Raw genomic sequence first — 15135 nt, 5'->3', positions numbered from 1 at the left:
CTGATGCAGCGCCGGAACCCACGAACCAGCGAGATCATGACCTGAGCTGAACTCAGATGCTTAACCAACTGAACCACCCAGGTGCCCTAATTAATGACTATTTCTTAATCCATCTCTGTTTTCTAGGTTTTCCTACAGCTCCCAGTAGAGAATAACTTTGCAATGGTTGTCCACACAAAAGCAGCTGGTCGGACCAGTATCAAAGTCACTGTCCGCTGTATGAACAGTTCCTCTGGGCAGCTTGAGGGGGATTTGTTGGAACTGTCTGATGAAGTTCAGATACTGGTAAGCTCCCAAACCTAAATCTTATTTTTACATGTCAAGGAGAAGAAGGTTCTACTCTCTTATCATCCATGAGGAGCTTGGTCTGGATAGAGGTAGAGAAATTGCTAGAGGGAGCCCTAGAACAGGCTTATAGTTTCTAGATCTCTGTCATTCTTGCTAATTGTGTCTATATAAGTATTGCTATTAGAAAGTGTAGAACATTCAGGGAGGGGGACAATACATAAGAGACTCTTAAATACAGAGAACAAACTGAGGGTTGCTGGAGGAGCTGTGGGGTGGGGGGAGAATGGGCTAAATGGCTAAAGGGCATTAAGGAAGACACTTGTTGGGATGAGCACTGAGTGTTAAACATAGGGGATGAATCCTTCCTCTCTGCCCCCATTTCTCTCTCTCTCCCTCTCTCTCTCAAAAATAAATAATAGGACATTTAAAAAATTAAAAAAAAAAAACCATAGGGGATGAATCACTGGAATCTACTCCTGAAATCATTATTGCACTTTATGCTAACTAACTTGGATGTAAATTAAAAATAAATAAAGAAATAGAAAGTGTAGAACATACACTCTCCTCAACTCCCCACACAATGAACATAGGGTATGAAACCATAATAACTAAAGAGGGATTCATTTCTGAACTGCTCTGCCTAACACGGATATTATGATACCATCCACTTAGCTATATTCACAGATTTAGAAGGAGATTTAAGCCTAACTTCCGGGAAGGTGTGGAAACACAGACAGTTGGTTTCTACAGGTGTTCTCAGGCTGAAAGCTAACTGGCCTGGTTGTTGTTAGAGTTCAAAAGAAAAATTGTCATTTATGGAGGGCGAATAAGTTTGTTTACCTCTCAATTTGGGCCTGATTTTTTTTTTTTTCCTTTTTCTATTTTTTTCCTTTATTTTGGCTTTGTTTCTCTGGTTCGGTGAGGGGCAGAGGAAAGAGCACTTTGCTAGGAGGTAGAAAACCTGAATAGTGTCCTTTGCTAATTTGTTATTATAGGTTTTATGTTCTCAAATCTGTATTCGGGTTACCAGAGCTAAAATTAGAAAATTCAGAATTATTTTATACTTAATATCTAAGTGATACAGGGAATGTGGTCCATGTGAATATTGTCGGAAGCAGGACTAATACTAGATTTGTGCTGTAGAATACCGAGGTATATTTGAAGTGTGGCTCATTTGGAAAGGAGCGTCGTGGATGGACCCTTAGACTGTGCTGAAGTGAGGTGGATGTGGGTTTGTAGTTGTCAGTTTGTGAGCAGAGGTCACCATTTGTCTTCTCCGGAAATGAGGAAGAACTCATTTTCTCATTATAGGTGTTTGAAAAACTCCAACTGTTCTTTCCAGAGTGCCAGCCTGAGCGAATTCTGATGCCCATGAATTCCCAGTTCAGACTGCACACCAACAGGTGAGGAGAATGGAGAAGGGCAGGCCAGGTTGTTAACCTTACCCTCAGGAAAACATTGAACATGGAAAGAACTGTTGCCTTCTAGGTGATTTTTCTAACACAAATAATAATTTTTTTCTAGTTGAAGGGAAATTCATGTAACATCAAATTAACCATTTTAGAGCGGACAGTTTGGTGGCATTTAGTGTATCACAGTATTGTGTAGCCGACACCTCTCTCTAGTTCCAAAATATTTTCATCATCACCACAGGATCACCCATCAGCAGTCACTCCCTGTCTTCCCCCACCCTCTCAGCTTCTGGAAACCACTGTATGAATGTGGATTTCACTTACGTGGAATCATGCAGCATGTGTGTGACCTTTTGCATTGGCTTCTTTCAGTTAGCATGTTTTCGAGGCTCATTTCCATTATAGTATGTATCAGTATTTCATTCTTTTTTATGACTAAGTAATACTCCATGGTATGGATATAACATCTTTAGTTTATCCTTTAATCTGTTGTCAAACATTTGGGTTGTTTTCACCTTTTGGCTGTTGCAAATAGTGCTGTTATGAGCATTCACATACAACTATTTGTTTGAATACCCGTTTTCAGTCCTTTTAGCTGAATAATTTTTTAATGATAAATATGTGATGAGATTTGATTTTTATTTTTTATTTATTTATTTTTTTTAAAAGTTCTGACTTTATTATTTTTTTTAACGTTTATTTATTTTTGAGACAGAGAGAGACAGAGCAAGAACGGGGGAGGGTCAGAGAGAGGGAGACACAGAATCCGAAACAGGCTCCAGGCTCTGAGCTGTCAGCACAGAGCCCGACGCGGGACTCGAACCCACGGACTGCGAGATCATGACCTGAGCTGAAGTCGGCCGCTCAACCGACTGAGCCACCCAGGCACCCCAGGATTTGATTTTTAAAGACATGGGCAGACCTAAAGTGTAAGACAGGAAGCCATCAAAATTCTAGAGGAGAAAGCAGGCAAAAACCTCTTTGACCTCAGCTGCAGCAGCTTCTTACTCAACACGTCTCTAGAGGCAAGGGAAACAAAAGCAAAAAGTGAACTGTTGGGACCTCATCAAAATAAAAAGCTTCTGCACGGCGAAGGAAATAGTCAGCAAAACTAAAAGGCAACTGACGGAATGGGAGAAGATACTTGCAAATGACATATCAGATAAAGGGTTAGTATCCAAAATCTATAAAGAACTTACCAAACTCAACACCCAAAAAACAAATAATCCAGTGAAGAAATGGGCAAAAGACATGAATGGACACTTTTCCAAAGAAGACATCCAGATGACTAACAGAAACATGAAAAAATGCTCAACATCACTCATCATCAAATACAAATCAAAACCACAATGAGATACCACCTCACACCTGTCAGAATGGCTAACATTAACAACTCAGGCAACAACAGATGTTGGCGAGGATGGGGAGAAAGAGGATCGCTTTTGCACTGTTAATGGGTATGCAAACTGGTACAGCCACTCTAGAAGACAGTATGGAGGTTCCTCAAAAAATTAAAAATAGAATTACCTTACGACCCAGCAATTGCACTACTAGGAATTTATCCAAGGGATATAGTATACTCTTTCAAAGGGGCACATGCACCCCAATGTTTATGGCATCACTATTGACAATAGCCAAAGTATGGAAAGAGCCAAAATGTCCATCGACAGATGAATGGATAAAGAAGATGTGGTACATATATACAATGGAGTAATACTTGGCAGTCAAAAAGAATGAAATCTTGCCATTTGCAACAACATGGATAGAACTAGATTGTATAATGCTAAGCAAAGTTAGAGAAAGAGTTCACTTATACGTGGAATTTAAGATACAAAACAGATGAACATAAGGGAAGGGAAGCAAAAATAATATAAAAATAGGGAGGGGGCAAAATATAAGAGACTCTTAAATACAGAGAACAGAGGGTTGATGGGGGGGGGTCTGGGTGGGGGCATGGGCTAAATGAGTGATGGGCATTAAGGAGAGCACTCGTTGGGATGAGCATTGGGTGTTGTATGTGGGGGATAAATCACTGGATTCTACTCCTGAAATCATTATTGTACTATATGCTAACTAACTTGGATGTAAATTAAAATAAAAATTTTTTTATAAATAATAAAACCTAAAAATAATAAAAAAATAAAATTAAAATAAAATAAAATAAAAGACACAGGCATAATCCAAAGGCAGACTTTTGCTTAAGGAACAAATAAGCACATAACATGGAGAATGGCAGGCATTTTCTTCAGAGTACAGCCTCTAACGGGGATCCTGGCAATCCCTACGCCTTTCTTTCTGGTCAGAGCCCCCAAGAGATGCTACTTGTTCCATTTGTTCCCTAGAGAAGGGGCCGCCTTTGTGAGTTCCCGTGTTCTCAGGTGCTTCCCTAATTCATCTGTCATCGAGGAGGATGGTGAAGGGCTTCTGAAAGCCGGTTCCATTGCAGGCACTGCCGTGTTGGAAGTCACTTCTGTAGAACCTTTTGGAGTCAACCAAACAACCATAACTGGAGTTCAGGTGAGTTCAAGGACTTACTCACAAAAATAAAGTAATACCATGGCCTGAGAGGCAGATTTCCCGGTTTGAGAACTAGAAACTTCTCTGGAAGTCAGAACAAACTGGAAGATAAGACACTGTTGATGTGGGTACAAGCCATCAAATTAAAGTGGTCTTTAGAGGCCTTGCCACAAAAGGGATTAGCCTCAAACTGGCACACTTCTGAGCAGCTTTGGCAAAAGGATGTGGGAGAAGGGTAGAGCTATTGCTATCAAAATTAGGCTTTGATGTTAGAATTTAAAATTTTAGTCTAGGAGAGTGTGATGCTAAGTGAAATAAGCCATACAGAGAAAGACAGATACCATGTTTTCACTCTTATGTGGATCCTGAGAAACTTAAAAGAAACCCATGGAGGAGGGGAAGGAAAAAAAAAAAAAGAGGTTAGAGTGGGAGAGAGCCAAAGCATAAGAGATTCTTAAAACTGAGAACAAACTGAGGGTTGATGAGGGGTGGGAGGGAGGGGAGGGTGGGTGATGGGTATTGAGGAGGGCACCTTTTGGGATGAGCACTGGGTGTTGTATGGAAACCAATTTGACAATAAATTTCATATATTGAAAAAAAATTTAGTCTAACACACAAAAAAGTATTTTGTAAGCATCAAATACCTCCCGTATTCCAGCCACTGTGTTCTCTCGTGTGTTAATCTCTTCTGACTAGCACAGAAACCCTGTGAGATCAGCATCACTATCTGCACTGAGCTGATAGTAAATCTGAGACCTAGCACGGTTAAATGAGGCTCTGAAGGGTGGGGCGAGGGGGTGCAAAGCTGGGCTTCTTCGCTGCTTCACACCTTATCTCGCACAGTGTGAAAACCCAAGCTACAGTATTCTTGATAAATGATCAGTTCTGTAGCAATCAGTATGGAGGAGCCCTCTGCACAAAACAGGTGAAGTGTCTGCAGTCTTTTCCTCAGGAAGCTCCAGCTTCTCTCCACACTCCTGCAGCTTTGATAACTAAGGAACCGTTTCCCGTACTGTCCCATTTCTTACTACTCTGATTTAAGTCCTCTCACATCAGGAGCTGCTTCCCGTGAAAGCAGCACACCGTTTATTGCGGACTGTTAACTTCATCCGTCACTGCTCCTCTCCAATGGTCCTTCCCCCGCAGGTGGCACCAGTGACATACCTTCGGATGAGCAGCCGACCTGTGCTGTACACAGCCCGCGGGAGGACTCTGGCAGCCTTTCCTGTGGGTGTGTCGCTCGCCTTCACTGTCCAGTTTTATAACAGCATCGGAGAGAAATTCCACACACACAACACCCAGCTTCATCTGGCTCTGAACAGGTGTGGGCCCAAAGGAGTGGTGTGCATGCTGTGGTAGAAGTTGTGCGGATGGGCTAGGGTTATACAGTGTAACTCCAGTAAATTCCTCTCGTGCTCTCTACTCAGAATCTGATCTTTATTTTTTTTCATTAGAATGGAAAACACCAGAATGGTGTTGGCTGGTTAATGAAGAATTTCAGGGTGTCTTGAATCTGTCAAGCCCTAATTCACACAAAGCTCCCATAGGGAGCTGGTTGGAGTATTATTACCAAAAGCTGTACTGGAGGGGCGCCTGGGTGACTCATTCAGTTGGGCGTCTGACTCTTGATTTTGGCTCAGGTCATGATCTCACCATTTGGGGGATTGCGCCCCACGTCAGTCTCTGTGCTAAGGAGCCTGCTTGGGATCCTCTCTCCTCCCTCCTTAACCCCTCCCCCACTTGCATGCACTCTCTTTCAAAATAAATAAGTAAACTTAAAAAAGGAAAAAAGCTGTACTGGAAAACAAATTCTTAATTTAAAAAAAGGGGCTTACTGGCTACTCTGTGTATGAAGGTAATAGACCTGACCCCTGGCCACCCCTTGCTTGCCCTCCACCATAGAACTCTTTCTCAGGATCCCTGCCTGGCTCAGTAAAGCACGTGACTCTTGATCTTAGGGTTGTGAGTTCGAGCCCCATGTGGGGTGTAGAGGTCACTTAGATAAATAAAAAACTTAAAAAAGAATTCCTTCTGAACCTTTGAGCTGTTGAACAGAAAATGCTGTGAGCAGAGCTCTGCCACCAGAACTGTGTCCTAACTGTGATTTTCAGAGACGTCTGCCTTTCTCGTTTCCTTTCAGAGATGATCTGCTCCTGATTGGGCCAGGGAGTGGGAACTACACTTACATGGCTCAGGCCGTGAGCACGGGGGTGACGCTTTTGGGAATCTGGGACCGGAGGCACCCAGGTGTGGCAGATTATGTCCCTGTTGCTGTGGAGCACGCCATCGAACCAGACACCCAGCACACCTTGGTTGGAGACGTCATCTGCTTCAGGACTCACCTCCTCAACCATGACGGTCCGGACACCTTCCCTTTCTTAACTGTACAGTCGACAGGATGAGAAAGCACTCATTCCTTAGACAAACTTTTCAAAATGATTTAAAATTTTTTCTTAACGTTTACTTATTTTTGAGACAGAGAGAGAGAGCATGAACGGGGGAGGGTCAGAGAGAGAGGGAGATGCAGAATCTGAAACAAGCTCCAGGCTCTGAGCTGTCAGCACAGAGCCCGACGCAGGGCTCGAACTCACGGACCGCGAGATCATGACCTGAGCCAAGGTCGGATGCTTAACCGACTAAGCCACCCAGGCACCCCTCAAAATGATTTTAAATCTGAGGACCTAAGGGCGCCTGGCTGGCTCAGTTGGTAGAGCATATAGCTCTTGACCTTGGGGTTATAAACTCGAGCCCCATGTTGGGTGTAGAGATTACTTAAAAAAATAAAATCTTTAAAAATCTGAGGGCCTCTCTGAGAAATAAGAAATTGTGTACATGTTAACTGATCTGTTTACTGCCCATTTCTCAGAGGCCAGCCAATTAGAAATCAGCCAGGAATATTGATCATGCACCTCCTGAACACATAACTTGCTATATTACCATGTAGACGTTACAATTACCTTGCCTTCTCCCCCATTCCCAGCTTCTGAAGGAGGATAATTGATAAATTGAAGAGCAGTAAAGGATGAAATAAAAGGAAGGAAAGGGCAATAAGGCTTTAGTTCCAAGAACTGACTGAGCACACAGCTTTGTGAGGGACATTTGAAGGCCTAACTCTTAAATATATCATCACTCTAGTAAGGTTTGGCCTTGTACTGGGCTGAACTATACTGGTCATCAGCAAAGCGTTTCTGTCCTCAGAAGTACTATTGAGTTCAGGAAGATCAGTCTTTGGTTAGGAAGTGAGTATTGATTCTCTGGGTTTACAGAAAGCACACTGCAAAGTGGTGGACCCTGCCTGTGTACATTGAAATCATCCATCCGAGTTGGACCGGCAGGGATGGTATGGGTTTGGCTTTGTAAACTCTTCCGGGAACTGTGGATACATGTGTTTGAGTACTGTGATGTGATGTGGGGCCAGACTCTGTATATTTAGGGCTTGATGCAGGGGGCGGCCATTCAGCCCAGGTCAGGCCCCCCAGTCCCATGATGACTGATTTGCAAGGAATCACTACTAACACCTAATCCAGGGCCAGTGAGCTAACCCTGCTTTAGGATTGAAAGAGTTACAAATCATCAAGAGATGATTGTTCATCTCTTGTCAGTGAAACACTTTCACTTTACCCCTTTGCTGGGTTTTGTCAGGATTGTCCCTCTGTCTTCCATTCTGGAATTATTTGGGCATCCTGAATCTATACTGCCTATGGATGACCAAATGCCAGGATCTGTGATCTAACACAAACTCAAGGTTGTGTTCCTCTGCCACCTTGAGACTTAAGCCAAAGCAACAAAACTTCTCTCCTGCAGTCTTGCGGTCTTCTGCTGGTGTCTGTCCGTCAGTAACTGAAAGAGAATTACCCCTGTGTGTATAAAGAGTTTTCTTTTTCCTAAGGAGAACAGTTAAGGTCTCCAACTAAGTAGCTCCTTCTATGATTCTGAAGGTCAGTAGTTCTTGTTTTATTTTGTGGGTTTGATGGTACATGAAGGGGAGCTGACATTCAGAAAATAAAGTTCTCTTCAAAGCTGGATGTTCCTCCTAGGAAGAGATATCTGTGTGCTTGAATGGTCTACTGACTGGGAATCTGAATACTCTTAGAGTGACCACCAAGTTACATCTGAGTTTGCGGCCATGTGCTTTCTCTTGTTTTTTCCTAGGTGAACCTGGGATATGGATGATTTCTGCTGACAACATTCTGCAGACAGACACCGGCACTGGAGTGGGAGTGGCCAGGAGGCCAGGAGTAGCAACAGTCTTTCATGACATCCCAGGAGTGGTGAAAACATATCGCGAGGTAACCCTAACAAGGCCAGGATGACTATTTCCATATTTAGGGATATGCATATAGAAAACACATCTAGTGGTGGGGGGATGCGTGGCAGGCTCAGTCAATAGAGCATGTGATTCTTGATCTTGAGGTTGTGAGTTTGAGCCCCATGTTGGGTGTAGAGATTACTTAAAAAAATAAAATAAGGGGCGCCTGGATGGCTCAGTCGGTTGAACGTCCGACTTCGGCTCAGGTCATGATCTCACAGCTTGTGAGTTCAAGCCCTGCATCGGGCTCTGTGCTGACAGTTCAGAGCATGGAGCCTGCTTCGGATTCTGTGTCTCCCTCTCTCTCTGCCCCTAACCCACTCACATTCTGTCTCTGTCTCTCTCAAAAATAAATAAATATTTTAAAAAAAAATTTTTTTTTCTTCTTTTTTTTTTTTTTTTTTCAACGTTTTTTATTTATTTTTGGGACAGAGAGAGACAGACCATGAACGGGGGAGGGGCAGAGAGAGAGGGAGACACAGAATCGGAAACAGGCTCCAGGCTCCGAGCCATCAGCCCAGAGCCCGACGCGGGGCTCGAACTCACGGACCGCGAGATCGTGACCTGGCTGAAGTCGGACGCTTAACTGACTGCGCCATCCAGGCGCCCCTAAAAAAATTTTTTTAATAAAATAAAATCTTTTAAATAAAAAAGCATCCTGGGAAAAGAAATACACTCACATGTCAAATATAAAGCCAGCTAGAAAATTTTATTGGAACACAAAGCTATTTGTGATTAGGATTCTTAACCAGGAAAAAATAAATAAAAGGATTCTTAACCAGAAAAATGACTAGTGTGATCTTATACTCTAAAATATCACTGTAGGGTGCCTGGGGGCTCAGTCAGTTAAGCTTCCGAGTCTTGATTTTGGCTCAGGTCATGATCTCACCGTTTGTGAGTTTCAGCTCCGCATGAGGCTCAGCACTGTCAGTGCAGATTCCCTCTCTTCGCCCCTCCCCTGCTCACACTCTCTTTCTCAAAATAGATAAACCTAAAAATAAAATATCACTTTGCTATTAGTTGGTACTTGAACATAGGGGCAAGGGTTGAAGCTGAGAAGCTATTCTTGCAGTGGTCCAGGTGAGATATGATGGTGGACCAGGGACCAGGCTGTTAACAGGAAGGGTGAGAAGTTGATCAGATTCTAAGTGTACTTTATAGGTAGAGCCAGTAGGATTTCCTGACAGATTATATGTAATGAGTGCGAGAGAATCAAGAATGACTTCAGGTTTAAGGAAAAAAAAAAAAATGATGGGGGGGGGGGTGGACTAAATGGGGGAGGGGCATTAAGGAATCTCCTCCTGAAATCATTGTCACACTATATGCTAACTAACTTGGATGTAAATTAAAAAAATAAATTTTAAAAAATGACTTCAGGGGGGCGCCTGGGTGGCGCAGTCGGTTAAGCGTCCGACTTCAGCCAGGTCATGATCTCGCGGTCCGTGAGTTCGAGCCCCGCGTCGGGCTCTGGGCTGATGGCTCGGAGCCTGTTTCTGATTCTGTGTCTCCCTCTCGCTCTGCCCCTCCCCCGTTCATGCTCTGTCTCTCTCTGTCCCAAAAATAAATAAAAACGTTGAAAAAAAAAATTTAAAAAAAAAAAAATGACTTCAGGTTTTTGATTGAATAACTAAAAGGACATAATTGCCATTACTTGAAATGCAGGTGAAACAGTTTTGGTGAGAAGAGTCTATCTGAGGCATGTAAAGTGGAGGGTCTACTAGATGTCAAACGGATGTGTGACACAGGTGGACGTAAAGGCTGGGAGTCACTGATGCAGAGAGGACAGAGCCCTGTGATCGCTGAGAGAAGTGAATGTAAATAAAGGGAGGGTACAAGTGCTCTGGGAGCACTCCAATGAATTGAGAACTCTGAGAAAGGAAGAGTAACCAACAAGAGGGACTTAGTAAAAAAACAACTAGGGAAGTAGGAGAAAAACTCAGATATCGGTGTCCTGGAAGCCAAGTGAAGAAAGTACAGGTTTCCCCCAGTATCTGAAAGTACAGTGTTCTGTGAAACATTTTGTGGGGATTTTTGATAGTTTATTTATTTATTTTGAGAGACTGTGAGCGGGGGAAGGGGCAGAGAGAAGGAGGGAGATTGAATCCCAAGCAGGCCGTCCATCTTGTGAATTACGAGATCATGACCTGTGTGGAAACTAAGAGTTGGAGGCTCAATGGACTGACCCACCCAGGCACCCCCATGTGAAACACTTTGTAAGCCAGAAATGGCATAAAGCAAAGAAGCAATTACCATTTATTTATATAGAAAAAAATTTTTGAGCATTCCCAGACCAAAAAGCAAAAACAAAAAAAAAAAAAACAATTCTCTTAGGCTTTTCTTTTTCTTTCCTTTTTAATGTTTATTTATTTTCAGAATTTTTAATTTATTTTTTAATTTACATCCAAATTAGCATAGAGTGCAACAATGATTTCAGTAGATTCCTGAAAGCCCCTTACCCATTTAACCCATCCCCCCTCCCACACCCCCTCCAGTAACCCTCTGTTCTCCATATTTAAGAGTCTCTTATGTTTTGTCCCCCCTCCCTGTTTTTATATTTTTTTTGTTTCCCTTCCCTTATGTTCATCTGTTTTGTCTCTTAAAGTCCTCATATGAGTGAAGTCATATGATATTTGTCTTTCTCTGACTAATTTCACTTAGCATAATACCCTCCAGTTCCATCAACGTAGGTGCAAATGGCAAGATTTCATTCTTTTTGGAATGTTTGTTTATTTTTGAGAGAGACGGACACTGCACAAGCATAGGAGGGGCAGAGAGAGAGGGAGACACAGAATCCAAAGCAGGTTCCAGGCTCTGAGCTGTCAGCACAGAGCCCGATTAGAGTTCCAACTCGCGGACCACGAGATCATGACCTGAGCCAAAGTCCGATGCTTAGCCAGCTGAGCCGCCCAGACGCCCCTCTCTTAGGCTTTCCTGATTGCTTAGCACACATCTTGGTGACGGATGCACAAAACACATTGAGATAAAGCAGAGACGCTCAGTTCAAAGCTACAGAGCTGAATGCTGAGCTGCTAAGTGTGGCTCCCGGGGAGGGCTTGTCTGCGGTAGCTCCCAGGGAGGGGCTTGTCTGTGCTGCCGCCTCTGCACGGCTTGCTGCAAAACAAATGCTGAAGGCTGTTTTTGCCTTTTTTTGTAAAAGCAGAAAATCCTCTTCAGATTTCTTTCCTTAGGGGAACCAGGTGCTAACGTCTTTCATAAAAGCAATAGGGCTTAAAGCAAATTTTCTAAAAGTGGAGGGGTTCTCATATTTCCAGGAGGGAGGGAGTGTGTAACTTCTGGTGTACAGCTTTAAAAAAAAAAAAAATGAAGTGACATTTAAACTGAATCTTGAGATCTGAATCATGGCACACACAAAAATAAATAAAAACAAACTGAGTCTTGACAATTAGGAATCTGTCTGGCAGATAAAAGAGAAGGCATTTTATTTATATTTTAATTTTAAAAAATTGTAATTTTTTTATTTTTTGAAGAGAATGCATTTTATTCTTTTAAAAAAAATTTTTTTTTTATTTTAGAGAGAGGGAACACGAGCGGGGGAGAGAGGCAGAGGGAGAGAGAGAGAGAGAGAATCTCAAGCCTCCTCCCCACCCAGCCCAGTGTGGAGCCTGAGTTAGGGCTCTATCCCACAAGTCTGGGATCATGACCAGAGCCAAAATCAAAAGTCAGACAGTCAACCAACTGAACCACCCAGGCGTTCAAGAAAAGGCATTTTAGACTACAGGCATAGATGTGCAAAGACAAAGATAGATGATGTTTGAAGACCAGTGAATAAATCAGGATGACTTTGGCAAAAGTTTATAAAGGTAGAGAGGGAAAATCAGATAACATCTAAAGAGAACTTGTATCATGGGCAGATAAGAGAGCTGGGACAGAGGCAGCATGAGAAGATAATTTGAGAAGGAGATTGAGAAGCATCTCTGTATTAGGAAAGCAGAGAGAAAGGGGTCACAAAAGGCAAGGGAGGGACTGGTCTGTGCTGTCAGAGGCTACAAAGAAGTCAAAAGATCTCGATATCCTCGTTTGTGTACTTTGAATAATCCTCATGTAATTATTCGCTAACAGACACTCATTGAGGCCTCTTCTGTTTCAGCCCTGTGTTAGGCTCTGGAACACAAAGATGAAAAAGACAAGACTTCCCTTACTGAGCATTTAATGTAACTAAGTTGGTTTCAAGGTCCTTGAACATTTGAAAAAACAAGAAACTATGGTGGTACTGAGGATACTGTGTTAAAATATACATTTAAGATGATATAATGTCATAAATAATGACATATAATGACAAGATTATAAATCTTTTTTTTTTCTTTTTTTTTCCAACGGTTTTTTTTTTTTTTTTTTTTTTTTAATTTATTTTTCGGACAGAGAGAGACAGAGCATGAACGGGGGAGGGGCAGAGAGAGAGGGAGACACAGAATCGGAAACAGGCTCCAGGCTCCGAGCCATCAGCCCAGAGCCTGACGCGGGGCTCGAACCCACGGACCACGAGATCGTGACCTGGCTGAAGTCGGACGCTTAACCGACTGCGCCACCCAGGCGCCCCAAGATTATAAATCTTTAAGTTGAAGATTTTTGGGGGGAAAGGGTCATCTTTATCTTCTCTCATTGTAATCATTAAACACTTGCCTTAAATACAAAGCACAGTACAAGGATATACAAAGTTAAACTAGAATCTCAGCTGAAGAACTTAGATTCTAATAGGGGTGATTTTTAACAAAAATAAAGATACCTGCAGGATAAGACAGAACATTACACATATATTGAAAGAAGTAAAGGACTTTGAAGTTTCAGAAAAGGTTGAGATTATATGCAAGAGAGAACACTCTGAAGAAAGTTGCACTTGTCTTCAAAGGCATTTTATTATGTGTTTATTTTTAAGATTTTATTTTTAAGCATTCTGTATAGCCAATGTGGGGCTCAAACTCACAACCCCCCAATCAAGAGTCATGCACTTCATGGACTGAGCCAGCCAGGTGCCCCAATTTTTAAAATATTTTATTTTATTTTATTTTATTTTATTTTATTTTATTTTATTTTATTTTATTTTATTATTTATTTATTTATTTATTTATTTATTTATTTATTTATTTATTTATTGAGAGAGACAGAATGTGAGTGGGGGAGGGGCAGAAAGAGAGGAAGACACAGAATAGGAAGCAGGCTCTGGGCTCCTAGCTGTCAGCCTAGAGCCCAACGTGGGGCTCGAACTCCCGAACTGTGAGATCATGACCTAAGCCAAAGTCAGACACTTAACTGACTGAGCCACCCAGGTGCCCCTAAAAATTTTATTTTTAAGCACAAAGGAATTTTAATAGGAAGTCCTACGGAGGGAAGATGTCAAACGGAATAATGAATAAAGATCTTTTAGAAAAAAAAATGTTTTTTTCTTCTCAAAAGTGAGCAGATGTTGTGGTTGTCAGATATGTAATGAAGTGGAAGGGCAGTTTGCACTTGTGTGAACCAGATGCTTTTTGGTTGAATGAGTTATGAAAAGTGGAGGGGGAGGAAACAAGATTTTCTAAGAACTTAGGTACAGATTTTCCTTTGGTTTGCCGACAGGTGGTGGTCAATGCATCATCAAGATTGACGCTCAGTTATGACCTCAAGACCTACCTCACCAATAGCCCCAGTTCAGCGGTGTTTAAGCTTTTCATCACCACTGGCAGAAATGGTGCTAATCTCAAAGGTCAGGAGTCTCTTTATAGGTCTGGGTGATTGTTTCCATCTTTCCCATCCTCCTTCAATTCATTTACCCCTTTGACGAGTAATCCAGATTTCCTTCTATTTGAAAATTGACTCCACCTCAACAAATAAATCATTGATACCTATGACTGGATATCAAAAAATGACTGGATATCAGGTTTTGAAATAGGCGCAGCCTAGTCTCTGTTTTCTTTGTAGTTATAATCGTGCCTGAGAATAGGAGGTGGCCTAAACCAGGGATTTCCAAACATGGCCGATTTTCAAGGTTACTCAAGGACATTTTTCAAAAATACAGTCTTAGGCTCCATCCCGAAATTTAATAAGTTTGGGATAAGACCTAGGACACAATTTTTTTTCAATTTGTTACAGTTTGCTGTCAAAAAGAGGTGGGGTGGGGGGAGGGGGCACCTGGCTGGCTCAGTCAGTAGAGCATGCAGCTCTTGATCTCGGGGTCCTGAGTCCGTGCCCCACCTTGGACGTAGAGATTACTTAAAAAAAAAATAGGTGTGCCTGGTTGGCTCACTTGCTTTAGCATCTGATTCTTGATTGTCATTTGTGAGTTCGAGCCCTGCATTGAGCTCCACACTGACTGCAGAGCCTGCTTGGGATTCTCTCTCTCTCCTTATCTCTGTGCACCTCCTGCACTCTCTCTCTCAAAATAAATAAATAAACTTAAAGTAATAATAACAAAAATTAAAAAATTTTTAAACAGGGTGGGGAGGAAAGAAAACTAAAATACAAGAAACTCCTAGTAGATTCTAGGTGCTGTGTTAGCAACTTTTATATATTTTTATCTCATTTAACAATCTTATGTAGTATTCATCATTTTTTAAAAGTTTATTTGTTTTGAGAGAGAATGCGCATACATGAGCGGGGGCGGGGGGGGGGGGG

General features: G+C 42.1%; 1 protein-coding gene across 10 annotated transcripts in view; it reads left to right on the top strand.

The window, feature by feature from the left end:
* Positions 1–15135, top strand: part of NUP210L (nucleoporin 210 like) — an 87841-nt gene that overhangs the window by 63682 nt on the left and 9024 nt on the right. For all 10 annotated transcript variants that reach the window (XM_019431222.2, XM_053908673.1, XM_053908675.1 and 7 more), the window contains 7 exons: positions 127–285; positions 1600–1691; positions 4043–4217; positions 5364–5539; positions 6358–6575; positions 8370–8506; positions 14101–14227. In XM_019431222.2, the coding sequence (XP_019286767.2) occupies positions 127–285; positions 1600–1691; positions 4043–4217; positions 5364–5539; positions 6358–6575; positions 8370–8506; positions 14101–14227 (1084 nt within the window). The remainder of the gene's footprint in view (positions 1–126; positions 286–1599; positions 1692–4042; positions 4218–5363; positions 5540–6357; positions 6576–8369; positions 8507–14100; positions 14228–15135) is intronic.

This window comes from Panthera pardus, unplaced genomic scaffold, assembly GCF_024362965.1.
Source record: "Panthera pardus isolate Hobbes unplaced genomic scaffold, ASM2436296v1 HiC_scaffold_21, whole genome shotgun sequence".
NCBI classification, from domain to species: Eukaryota; Metazoa; Chordata; class Mammalia; order Carnivora; family Felidae; genus Panthera; species Panthera pardus.
Note: the sequence above shows the minus strand (reverse complement) of the source record. Positions and strands in the feature narration are given on the sequence as shown.